The 19,761-nt window shown below is 35.9% G+C and overlaps 2 protein-coding genes across 2 annotated transcripts; one reads left to right on the top strand and one right to left on the bottom strand.

The window, feature by feature from the left end:
• Positions 1-1,859: 1,859 nt before the first annotated feature.
• Positions 1,860-14,397, top strand: LOC132555248 (uncharacterized). Its single transcript, XM_060219597.1, has 8 exons — positions 1,860-2,028; positions 7,069-7,239; positions 7,577-7,751; positions 11,385-11,667; positions 12,199-12,306; positions 12,583-12,831; positions 13,561-13,686; positions 14,188-14,397. Exons 1-8 carry the CDS (start codon positions 1,860-1,862, stop codon positions 14,395-14,397), a joined length of 1,491 nt encoding a protein of 496 aa, XP_060075580.1.
• Positions 14,398-17,243: 2,846 nt separating this feature from the next.
• Positions 17,244-18,296, bottom strand: LOC132555259 (uncharacterized). Its single transcript, XM_060219609.1, has one exon. It carries the CDS (start codon positions 18,294-18,296, stop codon positions 17,244-17,246), a length of 1,053 nt encoding a protein of 350 aa, XP_060075592.1.
• Between the last annotated feature and the right edge of the window lie 1,465 nt (positions 18,297-19,761).

Here is a 19,761-nt window from a genome sequence, read left to right as displayed (position 1 = left end):
TTCCACCATTCTGTTTATTGTTTATTTGTTTCACAATAAAATCGTGGTTATAACTATTTCTATCCCGCTGATTTTTGCAACTGGCTAATTCCAAAATTCTCAATTTTTGGGTGTTTCGAAAGAGCAAGCGTCTTCTGCTTCACTGACGCTAATACCAGACTATGTTTTATAACTTTAACATTTGATCTAGACAAGCTAGGAAAAGACTGAATATCTTTAATCATTCTTGTCACAAAATGTTTTTATTATCAATATTCTTTCTCCTCTGCTAAATGCAATATCGATGTAATGTTGTCAGGTACATGGTAACAATTTTTTCTGTACATTTCCTGGAATAGTGTAGCTGACATGGCACTCTCTGGTTTAATGTTAAAGGGCAAAAGAAGAGTACAAATTGAATGTCCATAGTTTTTTTTTTATGTAATTTATTTTTCTGCTGTTGCATGACCGAGGGTAGCGCTGCAAAGATACAAAAGCCTAACGCGGTTAATCAATACATAGCTAACATCGTGTATTTATGTGCACTTTAGACTCGAAAATTCTGTTTCCCCTCAGGTAAAATGTATACATTGTATGCTGGGAAACATGTTAAAGTCTCCAATTCTTAAAAAAGATAGACGCAACATCTTTAAGTAATACAAAAACTTCAATAATAAACAACATGTCTGATTGATGAAATAAACATGTCTGTACTGTTGCTATATAAGACCCATGAGAGTTAAAGGTGTATACGACACGTAATGATGGTTGCTGTTGGGGAGAGAAATGGGTTTTCACCACCATTATTTCATCCGTCTGAACTGTAAATCCTTTATATTTTATCATTCTTCTGTTCAAATAAATGTTGTTTTTGGGTAATGCCGTAAAACTGCTATTTGAAAATGATAAATAATTTAACATTATTGTCACGTGACAACTATGTATTTATATACATAGCATTGGACGCCGTAGAGGGCGCTGTTCATTGTACTATGTTTAACATTATAACACATTAAAACTGTCACCATTATTAGTTCCAACAATAGCCACGGCTTATATTAGTTTCGCAGTCACTATACCGAAAATTACAGTACAGATGGTATATATGTCTCTTTCAATAACAGTATATTGGCATTTATCGAAACTGTCGTGTTTTATTTCACTGCAAACATAAAATTTCAGTGGTATCATACTTTGTTAACCCCCAGACAGTGAGAGAGAAGACTGTTCGTTCGATATCGTGATAACAGATAGAGACGTACGAACGCAATCGTCACATTGTAGTCATCTTAACTCCAGAATTTTCAGACATTTTAAGATTTATGGATACTGACAAATCCTGGAAATATCTTGGATTTATTTATTATTGAGTAAAATGCAGAGCACATTAAGTTTCTCGCGAAGCACAGTTTGTGAAAAACTCCCAAATGTAAAACAAACAAAGTGAAAATAAAATAACTATGCTTGGTACGGACATACCCACGGTAGATAAGTGTGGGGTTTCGTCTAATCATGCTCTTAAGAGATAATAGATATCGTATCATGTATGTATTTGTACCCTGTCACATTCAAAGTTTGGTTAGTCCAGCAGTGACAAATATCTTAATTCTGACAGCACATTATGGAAGGGCTTGCATATTTTTATTTCACAAGTGAAATTCTTAAAACGGGAAATCACGATTTTGAAAACATACTTAATACGATGGGTTGAAATGTAAAGCGAATATCCACGAAATAAAATTTTGAAGTCAGTGTACTTGGCTGAAAGAACAAAACAGTCTGAAAGGTAAAATCAAAATGACCTTGATTATTGAAACGTCACTTCCGGTTGGGATTGTTTAGTGACAGAGGCGTCTGCCAAGTTTTATAAGATATTCATGATGGCGAATTATAAAACTTTGTTCGTTTCCGTGATCTTAATGGCGTGTGTGACATCCTCATTTCAGAGAGTAACAGTCGAGATTTTAACACCGACAAAAACTGGACCGGAAGTAGGATTGATAATTGTTCCTGGCGCTTACATAGATGGCAGTGCCTATAAACCACTCGGTAAGATTTCTAGTTTGTAGTAAAATGGTATCCTTATTGTATATTATTAATCTCTGGGTATCGAAATAAACTCATGTTGATGTCTCAACCACGATCTCTAAAGCAATATGATTCCTCCATGTAATACTATCTCCGGGTTATAAAGACTCAAATGTGTTTTATGAGGCTATCGGGAAACATCAGTTCCTAATATCTTGGAAACGTCCTCTATATTCTCGTATGTCTCTTCAGAGTACAGTTTATCAGTGAGTGAGAACGCCGTTGATAGTGTTGGTAAAGTGCACCGAAGACAAACTGATTTGAATATGAAGATATATAGTGTACATTATTTGAGTGTAAAACCTGTCCGAAAACTTAATGCGCTAGATAATATTTTTTGCAGATATTTTACAAGCACATTCTTGTATTTACAAGGACAAGAGAAAAATGATCTTTCTACCTCGGGAAAATGGCGGTTTGATCTTGTTCGTACATGTTTCTTGTCGAAAGCGATGTAAAAAGTTTATCTTTCTTACATAAATATACATTAATATAGTTTAAATAGGAAGCGATATTTAGATGTGATTCTAAAAACATCTATCTTATCATTTGCTGTTATAATGAAGTGTTATATAGGATCTAGCTTGCTGTCTAATCCTATTTATTGTTTATATCAATAATATGTTCTGAAATGAAAAATGAAAATGGCGTCAAATACTGCTTCTGTCGCAAAATGATTATTTGATTGAACTCGCGGCTGTTGTATTTGGCAATTTTTTCATTCCTTAAATATTGACAATTGCTTATGTATCTAAAACGTCACCAATCACAATGATAACAAAACAAACAAAAAGCAGAAAACGACGTCATCACTATACATACCGTACTCGTGCCACAGTCGTATAATTCATAAGAGAATGTAATGACTTATTGGTATATTTTTATGTCTATCACCGTTTGCTGTCCGCAACGTTTCCTATAAAACGCTAGTTCTCAAAAAACACCTTAGCTGGTTTCAGTAAATTCAATCTGAAACACCGCCGGGAAAGGCAAGCATTTCAAAACCTCTGGGGGAAAGGAGACGAAACCCCAAGTAGGAGAACGAGAATAGATCATTCTAAATAAAATTATAAAAGGTTGTTCGGTGTAAATACATACATGTAAGTAGTTTAACCAAATTTAGTCTGTCATAGCATAGATAAAGTTTGTTGGCTACTTGGACGAGACAAAAAGAGGCGATGATATCTATCTATTTATCTATATATTTATTTGTTTGTTTGTTTATTTATCTATTTGTTTATTTATCTATTTCCGTGATTTCATATTACAAGTTGCTCCAGTTAAGGTGTCATGTACATATGCAGTATACTTTGACAGGAATGTGTAACGTTCTTCATACACAGTATTTGACGCCTTCAGTGAACAAAGTTTCCCACAGAGAGAGCGGAGATATTTGTAATTTATATTGTTGAGAAAATATCAAAGTTGTGTAATGAAAGAGACGGAACATATTTTTGAGAATTTCCAAATCTGTTTATTATTCTAACATGCTTCTCATCGAATGCCCTGAGCTGATTAAAACCAAATTTGGACTGTAACATCACTAGATAAAGACAGTTATTTCTTAAATGAATGAGGTAGGTACTTACCCGGTGGATGGAGGAATAGGGCACAATAGAGGAAATTTGACTTTTTTTCTTTAAAATTACTTTTTATTTTCTCATTTATAGTTAAGGTAAAGCATTTGACTAAGTTGAGCCCGAGTGATGACAATGCTCACGCTTGAGAAATCGTGTGCATTTTTTTTGGAAACACATCAATGGTTTTGAATTTCGACAAAGCAAAAGTGAAAATGACACAGGCTATAAACGAAAACGAAATTAGAACCAATGGTTTCATCAAAAGGTTATATAAATGTAGAGACCATCTGACGTGACAAGACAGCCAAGTGCGATTTCACACATTGTGTAAGTTGTGATGACAATATGAAAACATGTTTGGGTGCCAGCAGCATCAAGCGCTTCGAAGTGACAAAAAGCTCCAGCTCTTAAGCCTCAAGCAGCAATTAGTTTCGAAGTACAGGCATAAAAATGGTAAATCTTTCCCCAAAACGTGTCGTTTGAATATCTTAGTAAAAATGAACTTTTCCCGCGTTCAGGTCATTGGTACGCTTCCTTTATGATGTCTATACCTTTTGCCGCAGGTCTACTAACGAGATAGGATAACGCGCCCTGTGTACGAGCTGCACCTGCCAAGACTTTGTATAATGTTACACACGTAAAGCATCTGATGCCAGTATTCAAAATAAAACATGATAGATCGGTTACAAATTTATTATACGAAGTCCTCTACACCCTATGAAGAATATGTTCTTGCTTTTCTTACCTTTGAAAAAGTAATGAAAGAATAACGATATTATTGGGAACTTGAATGTGTGTTCGTGGACATTACCAAAACAATTACATATAGGTTTTACGATGATCATCTGGCATTGAATTATCAAAATTCAGCGATATTTGTATTCATTTAATTTATAGGATTGTCTTCTGTTTGTATGTACATGCATCAAACCTTCAAACACTAATTAGACCATCAGAATCGTGCCTTGTAGTATGACGGTCAATGCTCGTCAAAGCCATCTGCTCTCTAGAAAAAGGACAGGTTTCATATACAACGACATACTACCACAAGGCGCAATGTTTGTCAATCATATGATACAAGGATAATTTCCTTTTATTTCAAACGTTGAATTTCATCGCAACAAACAGTTCCATAATTGTAACAAAAGTAAGGTCACGTTTGGAAATGGTGAAAGTAATACAAATCATGACGTAAGCAGAAAACAACAATGATAAAAACAAAACAAAAAACAAAAAAAAACCGCAATACACCCATTATAAAATGCTAATGTTTCAATATAGATTCGAAACTGTTTCTCCTGTCATATGAAAGATTTTTAGGGTATATTTAATCATGAATGATTAATCAAGCTTTATAATGTCTCCTGTTCAAACTTTGATTATCATGAACATGATGTTCATCGTACATTTAACATCTATGTATTGTTATATACACCGACATTGAGGTTGGTTACGGAAATTTTGCTGTATCCCAATTTGCCCAATATTAGAAATAATACTGACAGAGGAGTGTTGATAGAAGGTCATAGATATTTTTAGAGTAATTTACCTATATAAATCTGTGCTTTCACCTGTGGTTACCAGTGGTGTTAGCCTATGTCGCAAGCACATAAAGGTATAGGAATTTGTGTAGTGTAAGATTTAACATAATTTTGTTTATATTAGAAAGGCTTGGCACAAAATCTGTTTCACACTCTTTATGATACAGGTAGATTGAAACAGTTCCCGAATCACTCTTTACATTCAGTTTTATAGTATCTACTGTTCGAGAGCATCTTATATTAAATGAAAATATTCGTCGTTGTAAAATGAGTTTTACCGTCGGTTTGTATGTAGGGTATAGTCAAAAACTGACTTCGAGTTTGACAGTTTAAGTCTGGACAGCGTCCTGACAAATGACCAAGGCAGAAATAAAAATGCTATCTCGATCTGGAGAAGTAACCAGCATGCTGCATTATCATTCATTCGAAAATAGGCGCGGTTCAGAATGTACACGTGTATTTCACGTTCATTAAGAAATCATCAGACATATGAAAAATACTTAATTTATTAAATTAAGGGGTTAGTGTACTCTCACATTTCTTTCGATCCTGATTTCCCTTCGTCGACTCCCAGGTTTCATAGTTTAAGCCCTCACTGGCGAGGCTGCATGGTGCAGATTAATTTTCTTATTTGTGCTTGCTCTATCTAATTCTATACTTTGTATTGGAAGGTGCTACTGTAAAATCCTTCGACATAATTTGGAATGTTGTGTGAGAGGACTGGCCTGGAATATGGTACAGTATTAATATTTACGGTAAGAAACGATGTCAACCAAAACTGTAAAGAAGCAGTTTTGATTGGCTGTTTTGTAACACCTTTCATGACGCTACCACTTGTGTTTTAAAACCATGTCTTCGTGCAAAAACAGTCCGAGGATTTCCAAAACAAATGAAACCCTGAAATCATTGATTTCTTTAATATATGACTTGATGTACGGTTTCCACACCCGAACCTACTGTCTTAATGTTTTCCTTTACCTTGGGCTACATCTGGATCAGGCAAACTCCTTCCGATATCATCTTATTACCATCAATCAAGCAACGCATAGACGATCAGGCTAAACAAAATCTATTTAATTCTCTTAATATGTCTAGTAAATGTGATCTCTATCGGTTCTTGGTAGATGATTTGTCACTTCAGTTTTATTTAACCAACTATTTACCAAAACAGCGCAGAATTGTTATCTCTAAACTTCGTTTATCAGCTCATAACCTAGCTATAGAAACTGGTAGATATAGAAATACTGATGGGAATAATAGACTTTGTAATAAGTGTGACCTATTAGAAGTAGAAGATGAATTCCATTTTCTTTTTACCTGTCCCATATATTCCGATCTTAGGAGAAAATACATTAAAATATTACTGGTATCAGCCACCTGTTTTCAAAGTTATAGAATTATTGAACACACATAATTTCAAAGATTTGAATTTACTGGGCAAATACATTATTGAAGCGAACAAACGTAGAAGTATCTGATCATTACCGGGGGTTACATTGTACATTTCTTTTTTCTTATGTTTTTTTGTTGTTGATGATGATGATGATGATGATGATGATGATGATGATGATGTAGTTGGGTTGTCAGTATGTCTCATCATCAGGTATTAATCTAAATTATTGTAACAATGAAAACTGAGTGTTTGTGTCTAAATAGTGTGTATGATGATGTTGTTCCCGTGTGTGTACTATGTATTATATATATTATGTGTGTTATTATATGTTACCGATAAGTTGTATAACTTAAGGAAATAAACTTGATTGATTGAACCTTTCGATTCAATGGTTCTGGATTATCCATTAACTGGCTAGTTATAGCTTGCACGATGTTTACCTAATGTTATGTCTTTTTCTGACATCGCGTGCATTTGATCGTTTCAGGTGAAGCCATTCAAGCCGATAGCGATCTAAAGGTATGGGTGGCCTTGCTGGGAGGCTTTTTCGGAAACCTTGCCAACCCACTACAGCTTGGAGGCGCTGTAAACAAAGCAAAATCAGAACTGACGAAAAGGGGAGCGAAACACATTTTCCTGGCTGGACACAGTCTTGGGGGTAAGCGAGGAATTCGGAAATTGAGTTCACAGTAACCAAACACTTTTGACATTTTAATCAAAATACGTAAAAACAGTATTTTCCTTTTTCCTGACTTCTTTGTCCAAATTGCGCATTAGTGATTTTTCTGTTTCATCATTTTATTCGAATTAATCAAGCCTATGTTATTATTAAACTGATCACAATACATACATACATTGTATGTATTACGTCATGTCCTTTGTAATACCAGTTAATGTGTCTCTTTACGTTGACGTCATGTCAGTCATTTTTAATACAAGGTTAGCGGAGTATTATTTCCTTAGATTCACGTTCATTTCTTTTTTGATGTTAATAGGACAGCTAACTGCAAACTATGTCTTGAACCACTATAGAGGACTTTCGGGAGCTCTCTTGTTTGCTTCGTACTTGCCTCGCAACGTCGAACCCACGTCATATCCGGTTCCGGTGCTTACTATCGCCGGAGACCTGGATGGTTTAGTCAGATTGACAAGGATACAAGAATCTTACGAGTGAGTTTGATTTTAATCCAAGTATTTTTCAGTTTTTACTTTTTTGTCCCTAACGACTTACTAGCATTTTGTCGCAATAATCCTTTACTTTTTAACAGAGAGTGTTCCTTCTAGCTGTGTGAAGTTAGCTCAACATACGACATTCGACATTAGACATTCAGAATTTGAATGTTGTGCCAGCTCGACATTAGACATTCAGAATTTGAATGTTGTGCCAGCTAGACATTAGACATTCAACATTCAGAATCTGAATGTTTTGCCAGCTCGACATTAGACATTAGACATTCAGAATTTGAATGTTGTGCCAGCTCGACATTAGACATTAGACATTCAGAATTTGAATGTTGTGCCAGCTCGACATTTGACATTAGACATTCAGAATTTGAATGTTGTGCCAGCTCGACATTAGACATTAGACATTCAGAATTTGAATGTTGTGCCAGCTCGACATTAGACATTAGACATTTAGAATTTGAATGTTGTGCCAGCTCGACATTAGACATTAGACATTCAGAATTTGAATGTTGTGCCAGCTCGACATTAGACATTCAGAATTTGAATGTTGTGCCAGCTCGACATTAGACATTAGACATTCAGAATTTGAATGTTGTGCCAGCTCGACATTAGACATTAGACATTCAGAATTTGAATGTTGTGCCAGCTCGACATTTGACATTAGACATTCAGAATTTGAATGTTGTGCCAGCTCGACATTTGACATTAGACATTCAGAATTTGAATGTTGTGCCAGCTCGACATTAGACATTAGACATTCAGAATTTGAATGTTGTGCCAGCTCGACAGTAGACATTAGACATTCAGAATTTGATTTTTGTGGGTTGTTGTCACTAGAGATTAGACATTCAGAATTTGAATTTTGTGCCAGCTCGACATTCAACATGACATTAGACAATCAGAAAGAATTTGAATGTTGTGCCAGCTCGACATTAGACATTAAACATTCAGAATTTGAATGTTGTGCCAGCTCGACATTAGACATTAGACATTCAGAATTTGAATGTTGTGCCAGCTTTGAATTTGAATGTTGTGCCAGCTCGACATTTGACATTAGACATTCAGAATTTGAATGTTGTGCCAGCTCGACATTAGACATTAACATTCAGAATTTGAATGTTGTGCCAGCTCGACATTTGACATTAGAATTTGAATGTTGTGCAGAATTTGAATTTGTTGTGCCAGCTCGACATTAGACATTAGACATTCAGAATTTGAATGTTGTGCCAGCTCGACATTAGACATTAGACATTCAGAATTTGAATGTTGTGCCAGCTCGACATTCAACATTCAGAATTCGAATGTTGTGCAGACATTCATTAGAATTCAGAATTTGAATGTTGTGCCAGCTCGACATTAGACATTCAACATTCAGAATTTGAATGTTGTGCCAGCTCGACATTTGACATTAGACATTCAGAATTTGAATGTTGTGCCAGCTCGACATTAGACATTAACATTCAGAATTTGAATGTTGTGCCAGCTCGACATTAGACATTAGACATTCAGAATTTGAATGTTGTGCCAGCTCGACATTCAACATTCATTGTTGTGCCATTAGATATTAGACATTCAGAATTTGAATGTTGTGCCAGCTCGACATTAGACATTCAACATTCAGAATTTGAATGTTGTGCCAGCTCGACATTAGACATTCAACATTCAGAATTTGAATGTTGTGCCAGCTCGACATTAGACATTATACATTCAGAATTTGAATGTTGTGCCAGCTCGACATTTGACATTAGAGAATTTGAATGTTGTGTCTAATGTCGACATTGGCACATTATTCAAATTTGAATGTTGTGTCCAGCTGGCACAACATTCAAATTCTTTGAATGTTGAATGTCTAATTCAGTTCGAGCTGGCACAATTATTCAAATTCTGAATTTGAATGTTGTGCCAGCTCGACATTAGACATTCAACATTCAGAATTTGAATGTTGAATGTCTAATGTCGAGCTGGCACAACATTCAAATTCTGAATGTCTAATGTCTAATGTCGAGCTGGCACAACATTCAAATTCTGAATGTCTAATGTCTAATGTCGAGCTGGCACAACATTCAAATTCTGAATGTCTGAATGTCTAATGTCTAGCTGTTGCACAACATTCACATTCTGAATGTCGAATGTCTAATGTCGAGCTGGCACAACATTCAACTTCTGAATGTCTAATGTCTAATGTCGAGCTGGCACAACATTCAAATTCTGAATGTCGAATGTCTAATGTCGAGCTGGCACAACATTCAAATTCTGAATGTTGAATGTCTAATGTCGAGCTGGCACAACATTCAAATTCTGAATGTTGAATGTCTAATGTGGCACAATATTCAAATTCTGAATGTTGAATGTCGAATGTCTAGCTGGCACAACATTCAAATTCTGAATGTTGAATGTCTAATGTCGAGCTGGCACAACATTCAAATTCTGAATGTTGAATGTCTAATGTCTAGCTGGCACAACATTCAAATTCTGAATGTGTCTAATGTCTAATGTCGAGCTGGCACAACATTCAAATTCTGAATGTTGAATGTCTAATGTCGAGCTGGCACAACATTCAAATTCTGAATGTTGAATGTCTAAAGTCGAGCTGGCACAACATTCAAATTCTCAATGTCTAATGTCTAATGTCGAGCTGGCACAACATTCAAATTCTGAATGTTGAATGTCTAATGTCGAGCTGGCACAACATTCAAATTCTGAATGTGTCTAATGTCTAATGTCGAGCTGGCACAACATTCAAATTCTGAATGTTGAATGTCTAATGTCGAGCTGGCACAACATTCAAATTCTGAATGTCTAATGTCGAGCTGGCACAACATTCAAATTCTGAATGTTGAATGTCTAATGTCGAGCTGGCACAATATTCAAATTCTGAATGTTGAATGTCTAATGTCTAGCTGGCACAACATTCAAATTCTGAATGTTGAATGTCTAATGTCGAGCTGGCACAACATTCAAATTCTGAATGTCTAATGTCTAATGTCGAGCTGGCACAACATTCAAATTCTGAATGTTGAATGTCTAATGTCGAGCTGGCAAAACATTCAAATTCTGAATGTTGAATGTCTAATGTCGAGCTGGCAAAACATTCAAATTCTGAATGTTGAATGTCTAATGTCTAGCTGGCACAACATTCAAATTCTGAATGTCTAATGTCTAATGTCGAGCTGGCACAACATTCAAATTCTGAATGTCTAATGTCGAATGTCGTATGTTGAGCTAACTTCACACAGCTGTTCCTTCTTACCATTCGCCAATCTTTTACTGTCCATCGAACATCTTTCTTGACAAAGTAACAGTTTAATGTGATATACTTGGAGTAATGATCATTAAAAATGACACGAAAAATACTTAATGAGCACCGATATTCCTTCACCTTACCGATTTAGTTTATAAATAATTTGGGGTCCATACCACGCATGCGTGTATAGCTCAAAAACTACTCGAATGAAGATAATGCTAAGATATGTCAAGTCACTCAACAATATATACTTAACTCTTACAGATTTTAATCTCTCTCTCTCTCTTTCTCTCTCTCTCTCTCTCTCTCTCTCTCTCTCTCTCTCTCTCTCTCTCTCTCTCTCTCTCACGGTGTATATTTCTCACCGAATTTAGGGGGTTGGTCCCAGACGTACAAAGGAACAAAAGCGCCATGTACCGAACGCCAGTTATAACTGTCGAGGGAGTCAATCATGGACAGTTTGCTTCCGGTCCTATGCCTAGTGAGGTTTTGGCTTACGACCTGGAACCGGAAGTGACCAATGTGACGGCCTATTCCCTAATTGCGAAATATACCAACGCTTTCATGGCAGCAAATATTCCAGCCGAAAGTACTGTAGTAGCAGACGCACGAAAAGTTCTGCTAGAGGGATACACGGCGACAGGATATATCATGGCTGTAAGATCACGTAGATGGGTTACAAGGTTATATTTGTATCTGTAGCCATTTCGTAAAATCCGATTTTTATGTATCTTCACATTAGGTTTTTTCATTTTTCAATATTTGTTTATTAAAAACATGTATCTTAGGGGGAAAATCGCGTACAAACAGCTACAAAAGTTTTCAATTCTAAGCAAGATACTCGTAAAATTGGGAAGTACATATAGGAATAGCGGGGTGGTCGTAATACTGAAACGACCAATACAAAGATATATAGTGAAAAAAAAACGAGACTAAAAAAAATGCCCGTAATAGCGTGGTGGTTGTAATTTTGAGGTGGTCGTTAGGTGAGGTTTCACTGTATTTGCGTTTTTGTTTCATGTACATCCTTGTTGTAGAAATACTGTATAAAGCATATACCAATATTGTATACGAAATAATGTTCATTTAGCAGAAAACTGAAACATGAAATCATTTAAATTGGTTAGATGTGTGTGATGGATATTTAATTAATGTGTTTGCATATACATGTTATATTCTGTTTACCAGCCGCTAACGAACATGAAGAGCGTTTCAACAAACCCTCTACACGTGTCCAAATGGACAAGCGAGGCCCAGACGGTTCTGATGGGACTCCGAGACACATCAAAAGTCAGGGTATGTGTATATATAAGGTTTTATGAATGATATAGAATAATCACTGGAAGAAACGTTTACATCGCTGTTAAATAATCAAAACACGAATACTGTAATAAGATGTGAAAAAGGAGGGTAATTAATTTATACCAGTCAAATAAGTACGAAATTTAATACGAAGTAGGATAAAGAAAATGAGGGAGATTTCATTTATAGTGTGTCAGTCTGTCTGTCTAGCTGCCTGTCCGTCCGCCCGTCTTCATTGTATTCATCTCTTATATTGTTTTATTTTATCAGATTATAAACAAAGTGGTATCCGAGAATCAACTGCTCAACTCCATACCGGAAATGACGTTTAAAGATGGCATGTTGACGATAACAACGTACACACAAGTGTCGTTCCAGCTGAACCCGCTAGACGTATCAACCTTCTACATGTCTCCAGTGCAACTACAGGCGGAGATGAAATCACGTGACGCTATCAAGGCGTTCCTTCCAAATGAGACCTACATGGCAAACAATGAGAGTTGTAATTTAATCAACGAGGTATTATCCTATATCGGTTACCTCCCCTGATATGCATGCCCTCACCATTATCATAATATGGAAAATTGTATGAGGTTTTCCTTAACACCTCTGACCATTTCTGGGCTAAACAAAATTATCAAATATCTCAAACTAGGTTGTAAATTACATTTATTTACATAGTCTAATCCCGGGAAACTTAATTATCGGTTGTATTTTAGCGCGTACATTAATTCATTGAAATTACTTTCTGTTTTATTTAAATATTAGATTTGAAATATCAGTAATTATTTAAATAAGTGACTTTGTTCGTTGTAATGAACAGGTGTTATTATATACATTGACAATCGGAACTATATTCCTACGCGGAGCAATTATTTGGGCGATAAGCCATCTGGCCTGCACGTAACGGTGATGTCAGGAACACTAGGTTGTAAAGATTCAATAGTCTGTATTTTCAATCAAGGTTGTAGAATAGAAAATATAATCAGTGTCTCAAAATCTAAGTTGTATTTTTTGTCTCAGGACAGAAAGACATTGACAGCTCGACATTTTTTTTAATTTCTTCTATTTCACCAAAACAGTGCATGCTTACATTTAAGTCACTTGTCCATGTGTTCTCTGTAAACATGCACGGCACTATTTTTGTTTTTCTGTAACGAAGTATTTCTGTAGTAAATCAAGATAGGACTACAAAAAATCGTTCTAATTTATTTTGATAACTCGTACATTAATATCATTTCACTATAGGCTGCACTACAGTATGCACTGGGCCAGGCGTCTCCCCTCGCCGTCAGTCGTTTCGGAAAGAGAGGTCGCCCCGTGGTATCTGAACAAGACGTTGTCCTCCCCAGTGTCCAAACATGGCTGCTTCAGGTAAACCCACATTTTTATTTTTTTTTAATTCGGATACAGTAATTTAACAGTTAAGTTGAACAAATTGCCAATAATATCACACAGCCAACAAGTATATTTACAAACCAATGACGCAGACTCAACATATGATACCAGTTATTGCTACTCAAAGTAAATCTTTTCTTTGTAATTTCACAATCTGATAGAAAAAATCGAAAGCAAAAAAATGAAACCAAAAAAACTGTACTGATATAACGGATTTCGTTCTCTATATAATGTCCAACCGCCTGTGTCATTGTGATTCTATAGATGTTTTTTATACTAGGGAAAGGATTTGGACAAGTTTAACAACTTGTGCCTAATATCGCTCCTTTCAAAAGGCAATAAATAAGTCTCCGGCATAGAATATCGACGATGTTTGTGACTAGACTAGGGGAAATAACTCGGCTTTACCTGTCGCTAGTAATCATAATTCAGAGACCAGTAAATCTTCTAGTCTTAACAAGATATGTTTCATTCCAGGAATTGTTGTATGAGGACGACCAAGATGGCGTTCATGTGACATCAGAATCATACCAGGTGAAATACGACCCCTCCAAGGCGAGCACGACAGGTCTGTACTTCTGTAAGCTACTAGCTCCGTACCGGGCGATGGAATGGATATATGTGGATGGCCTCAGGAAGTTAGACGGATTTAAACATCTAGAATCTATTCTGGAAGACAAGTTGTAAATTTGAACTAGACGTACACCATGTTTCACACAGTATTCGAATTTAAATAAATATCTGAATGTTTTGTTGGTTTTTATTCCGTTTGTTGTATCGGTTCTATAAATCGGGATTGTTTAACAAACCTTTTTTTTTTTTTAATTTACAAAGATTTTGAAAAGGTGTAAGGATGCTGCGATCGATCACGCCTACGCGACCTGCGTCGAAGTTTGGAGGTGTATGATGCTTTGCTCCCTACCATTGGCAGATTGTGTTTCTGAGAAACGGACTGGTCTGTGCTGTCGGAGATTTGTCAATGGTTGAGACACTTGACCCTTATTGCCATGAACGGCATGCGATGTGTTTCCCGTATATTGTTCATTGAAGTAGTCACCAATTACTACAAGGATACCAGGCCTCAAAGTGACAGTGGCTTCTTCACAAGGCGATAAATCAAGCAGGAATACTAGATGAGATTTTCAAAAACACGGTACAAGATAGAGAGGGTGGGGAGATCTCTATTCGATACACGTAATCGGATAAAATCAGTATAAAGACTAACCTCTGTTTTCAGTACTTTAATGCTGATCACGTCCTGTAACTCGATTCTGACACGTTCGACCAATCGTAAAAAGTAATCTCTCTTGAACTGTTTAAAACATTAAAGTATTATGATTGATAACAACTTTTACATAAACATTCACAGGATTGCGTATAAATGAAAAAGAAAAAACAGAAAATCCTGGTCTTGGTGTACTTTTTATTTTTATAAATTTACTTGAAATTTAATCAACAGTTTACATAAATAACGAGTTATACATTAAAAAAGTGTACCTTGATATCACACTTCCTGTAACAGGTATAAATAAGTTTATATTATAAAAACGTAGTTCACCGATGTTGTTGCAACATGATGTAAAATGTTCTGGCAGAGTGTACACATCAGGTGATTTATTCACACAGCGGTCACAGCGACGATGCAAGACATTGTAGAATAAGGTCTGTTTTTCTTCTTATGATATATATAAAGAATATTACTTACTGTAAATATCTTATTTTTCGGTGATCAAGTGATTTTATGTCATCCTCGGTACAGGATAAAATATCTTCTCTACATTTTTCTCATTATCTACAACACCAGTCTGGGGCAGTAAGGATTGAATACCTAGGAATAGTATAGATGACGACTGGGAACTGGAAGATTTCGCAATCAACATGTACGGAATCTATCTGTACACACATTTGTTGTTCCTTACCCAAACAAATGTCCATGGAAATGAGAGTTAAGAACGATAATTCTGGAATAGAAATTCATTATCTTCCCAGAGATGTAGTTCCTTACAATCTCAGCGAGTGCCGATTTCTCCCAGAGTGCATTGCGGTATCCCATATGACACACAGAAGTGAGAATAAGGAACGATAACTCTGGGAAGCAATTGGTATAAGGATAAATATTATTATATAAAATAAATAACAAATTATACACGTGTTTTAATATGATGATTTAAGTAGTATCACGTGTCAAAGTGAAAACGTATTGCGCGAAAATAAAAGTGAACGTGGTCCTAGGAAAGGACATTGCGTTCAGTAATACTGATTGTGAACATTACCATGTTATTATACAAAATGATTCATTGGTCTACGTATACGTTCATCATAACAAATATAAATGAAATATTTACATCGTACAGATATTTAGGTATATATCTAAATTTTGCATACACACGCGTGATTTTTATTTAATCTTAAGTTAGATATAGCGAAAATTGAACAAGCACAATAAAAAATGCGCTGGAATATTTTGCGGCGTTTAAAAGTTTTCATCTTTAAATATTTTGAAAAAAAAATCTTTATATACTTTACTTATAACATTTAAATAGAAAAACCACTAATAAAAATGTAGAGTGCATCTATAGATTTAGTCAAACATGTGGTTCAACACACCATCATTGATACGGCATATGGTGATGCTTTCTACTTTGCAATATTCTAACTGCAAATCCGATTTATTATCATGTTTCCCAATCGCAACATTTCGGGGATGTTTCCGACGATCTTCGTAAACTTTCCAAAGGTTGCCGGAAATTTCACCTAGATTAGGTCGGGTCAAACGTCTGAAGGACGTCGTTTCGACATGGTATTTAGCTAGTGCAACTACATGTACTTATATATGCATGACGTTTCTTTTATATATAATTTAACAAAGAAATTGAAATCTATCGGTCATTAAAAACTGTATCGATGTACACATGACCCCATGACGTCATAATTGTTACTGTAAAGATCACAACGCTTCATAATTAAAATGACTGTTCTTTCCAAATAAACACACAATCGTTGATAAACAGCTAGCTTTAAGTTTTAATTAAACAGAAATTGGCACCTAACACCAAAATAAGTAAGGAAAGCCAATATAAGCATTGAACTGTCTTGTGACATTCAAAATCGTTATAAATGATATACCTTTGAAGGCAAAGGTGAAATATGACGACTCTGAATACACTATCAGGACAGCTCAATGTTTATGATATTTTTGTAGAAAAATACAGAGTTATCTCCCTTCCATTGTTTTCTGATATCGACATTCACGGAATACCTTACAATAATGAAGTATGTTGTGGTCACCTCTGGAAACTTAGAAACTATGACATTACTGATGTTAGTAAATATACAATGTATGAAACACCGATCCCTTCCGAGCCTTCACAAACCGCCTACAATTATCCCTGTCATTACAACAGACATTTGTATGAGAACTAACGACCCCCACCCCCACACCCTGCCCTCTACCCCAAAAACCAAAGGGAGGATTCCTTCATATTAAGTTTCCAAATTCATGTAAATTAACACAGATAACACACGCTTCCTTTTTAATTCTGATCGACAGTTACCGCCGTAGCTTTCGGCGTCGCCCCCATGTGACTTCCTCTCCTACCCGACTCATCTTGTCTATTGACGTCAGTCGATGGTGCTGTGACGTCACCGTCAATAGTCAGAAGAGGTGTTTTCGGACGAAGCATTGGCGTTGTAACAGAGTTGGCCTCTAATTCTAGTTTTGCTTCTTTTGCCTTTCGTTCTTCCGCTTCCGCAAGTATTTCAATAAAACTCAACCGAGAAGGAGCTTGTCGACTTTTAAAGTCGGAGATAACACTTGCTCGTCCTCCTCGGAGGTCCATTGATGAGAAATCACTTTCGTTATCTTGATAAGAACTTGCATTTTTTCCAGATTTGACTGTTTTTCTAGATTTTGAAGAGGCCAGCTTGCCAGAGGTAGTATTCAATGCACTTAACTGAACTCCGCTATTCCGGGAATTATTCATATTTGCGCGGGAATTTACCAGTCCACTCCGTGGTTCTACCATTCCACTTCTAGCGCTCACCGACCCATCAATGAAATCATTTCGAGAATTTAGTGCGCTATTCCGCGAATCTAGTAAACTATTTCTTGAGTTTACTTTCTCTTGTCTTGAGTCCACTAAACCGTTTCTTGAGCTTGAACTCACCACCACATGACTCCGCGAAGGAACAAAACTTGTACGAGATGTAAAACTTGTTCGAGGGGTAGGGGTTGAATCTCCCACAGACGGATATATTGGCTTCAGTGTAACTTTCCGCACGGGTTCTTTTTTGCTTTTGGGATTAGCTGACATACCATATATGGTAAAGGGCTCAATGTCTGTTGTTGTGTTCTTTGCAAATGCAAGGCGTGGAGACGCTATCGTTGACATACTTAATTTTGTGCGCAGCAGTTGTGTTTCTTTACCTAGATCTTTCAGAACGACCTTTTGTGCTTTCTCGTACATTAACATCTCGCGAGATAATCTATTATTAGCCCGATTGTTGTTTCTAAGGACGCCATCGTTGTATTCTGACCTTTGGATCTGGTCACCATACACGATTTTCTTTGGACGCTTGGCCATCATGCACGCAATGTTCAATAGCGTCTCTGATGACGCGACAGACTTGTTGACTTACGTCATGAAATGTTCAACCGTGTCTCTGATGACGTGAAAGGCTTGTTGTCTTACGTCATGCAATGTTTAACTGTGTCTCTGATGACGCGACAGGCTTGTTGACTTACGTCATGCAATGTTTAACTGTGTCTCTGATGACCCGACAGGCTTGTTTACCTATGATACATCATAACTTCATCTGTGAATGAAAAGAAACAAAATTTAAAATACATAGAAATAACATTGAAATAGCAACAATACTCAAGTAAAGGATTTGTGGAAAATACAAATTTATTTTAGTATGTCTAAACCTACAGGAATACATCTACATGTACAGATGCCTTCTTCTCTAACATGAGGTCAACATATAAGACCACTGTACCATGGTGACAGAAAAGTAAATAGAGCCACATTTTAAAAACATTTTGAAATGTGAATTAAACAACAATGTAAATAAAATGTTTCGGTTCATATGCGATATAATTAGCTGAAAAAAAAAGTTTATATCAACGAAAATTAGTTTTCGTGATTTCAAGGTCGGTGATTAAACTGGCTGTATATTCCTGCAGAATCAATTAACATTGCAGCTACCAGGACAATTCAAATGTAAAAATATCTATTTAGTCTACATGATGTTTGATGTTTAAAGAAAATTAATCGATATTGATACGCTATAGTCTTCACGGTAGACTACTTCACGACTACAATAATATAACAATTATATGATACAAAACAGCTTTAAGTCGCTGTGATCAGACACTACAGTATAATTAGTATCATAGAACTACAAAAACAATTTCCCATTGCTGGAAAAAATTCACATGATTTCATGCAAAACATACTGAAGACCATTTTTTTTTCAAAAACAGTCGATTAAAGAAATGCTTTAAAACCACTGCGATGCAAACACCTCAATAACATTGAAGGTGTACAAGAAAAATACACTTTATAGACAACAGAATGACAAGAATACAGCATTTGTGTAACTCCTGAACGAAGCATCGTAACCACTGTTAAATGTAACTCTCAGATACCTTATGTCAAAACAGAAAGTTATCGAAGAAAGGTTCAAAAAGTACGGAAGACCAGTTGCCATTTTAATTTTCACATGGGAATGACATCAAAATAAAATTAAAGGATAAGAATATCATTGCCCTTTAATATCGGTTGATACATGAGACACGTATCATCAACTTATCACAAGAAAATATCGACCACGGGCTGTGCTAATCAAAAACACGTATTTGTATTGTCTATGGAATAACGATTTTTAGTTTAATTCAATTTAGTTTAAAAAGTATTATCAGTTTTAACAGACTGGTTTAAAACGTGGCATTTCTATACTGCATTTAATAGATTGTTCACGATTTGTTCTTTTTTCCACTTTTTTTCTGTTGTTTTAGTTTCATATTACACACACCGCTCAATTATAAAC

Source organism: Ylistrum balloti, unplaced genomic scaffold (genome assembly GCF_031769215.1).
Source record: "Ylistrum balloti isolate Yb309-2 unplaced genomic scaffold, AGI_CSIRO_Ybal_v1 Utg370466, whole genome shotgun sequence".
NCBI classification, from domain to species: Eukaryota; Metazoa; Mollusca; class Bivalvia; order Pectinida; family Pectinidae; genus Ylistrum; species Ylistrum balloti.
Note: the sequence above shows the minus strand (reverse complement) of the source record. Positions and strands in the feature narration are given on the sequence as shown.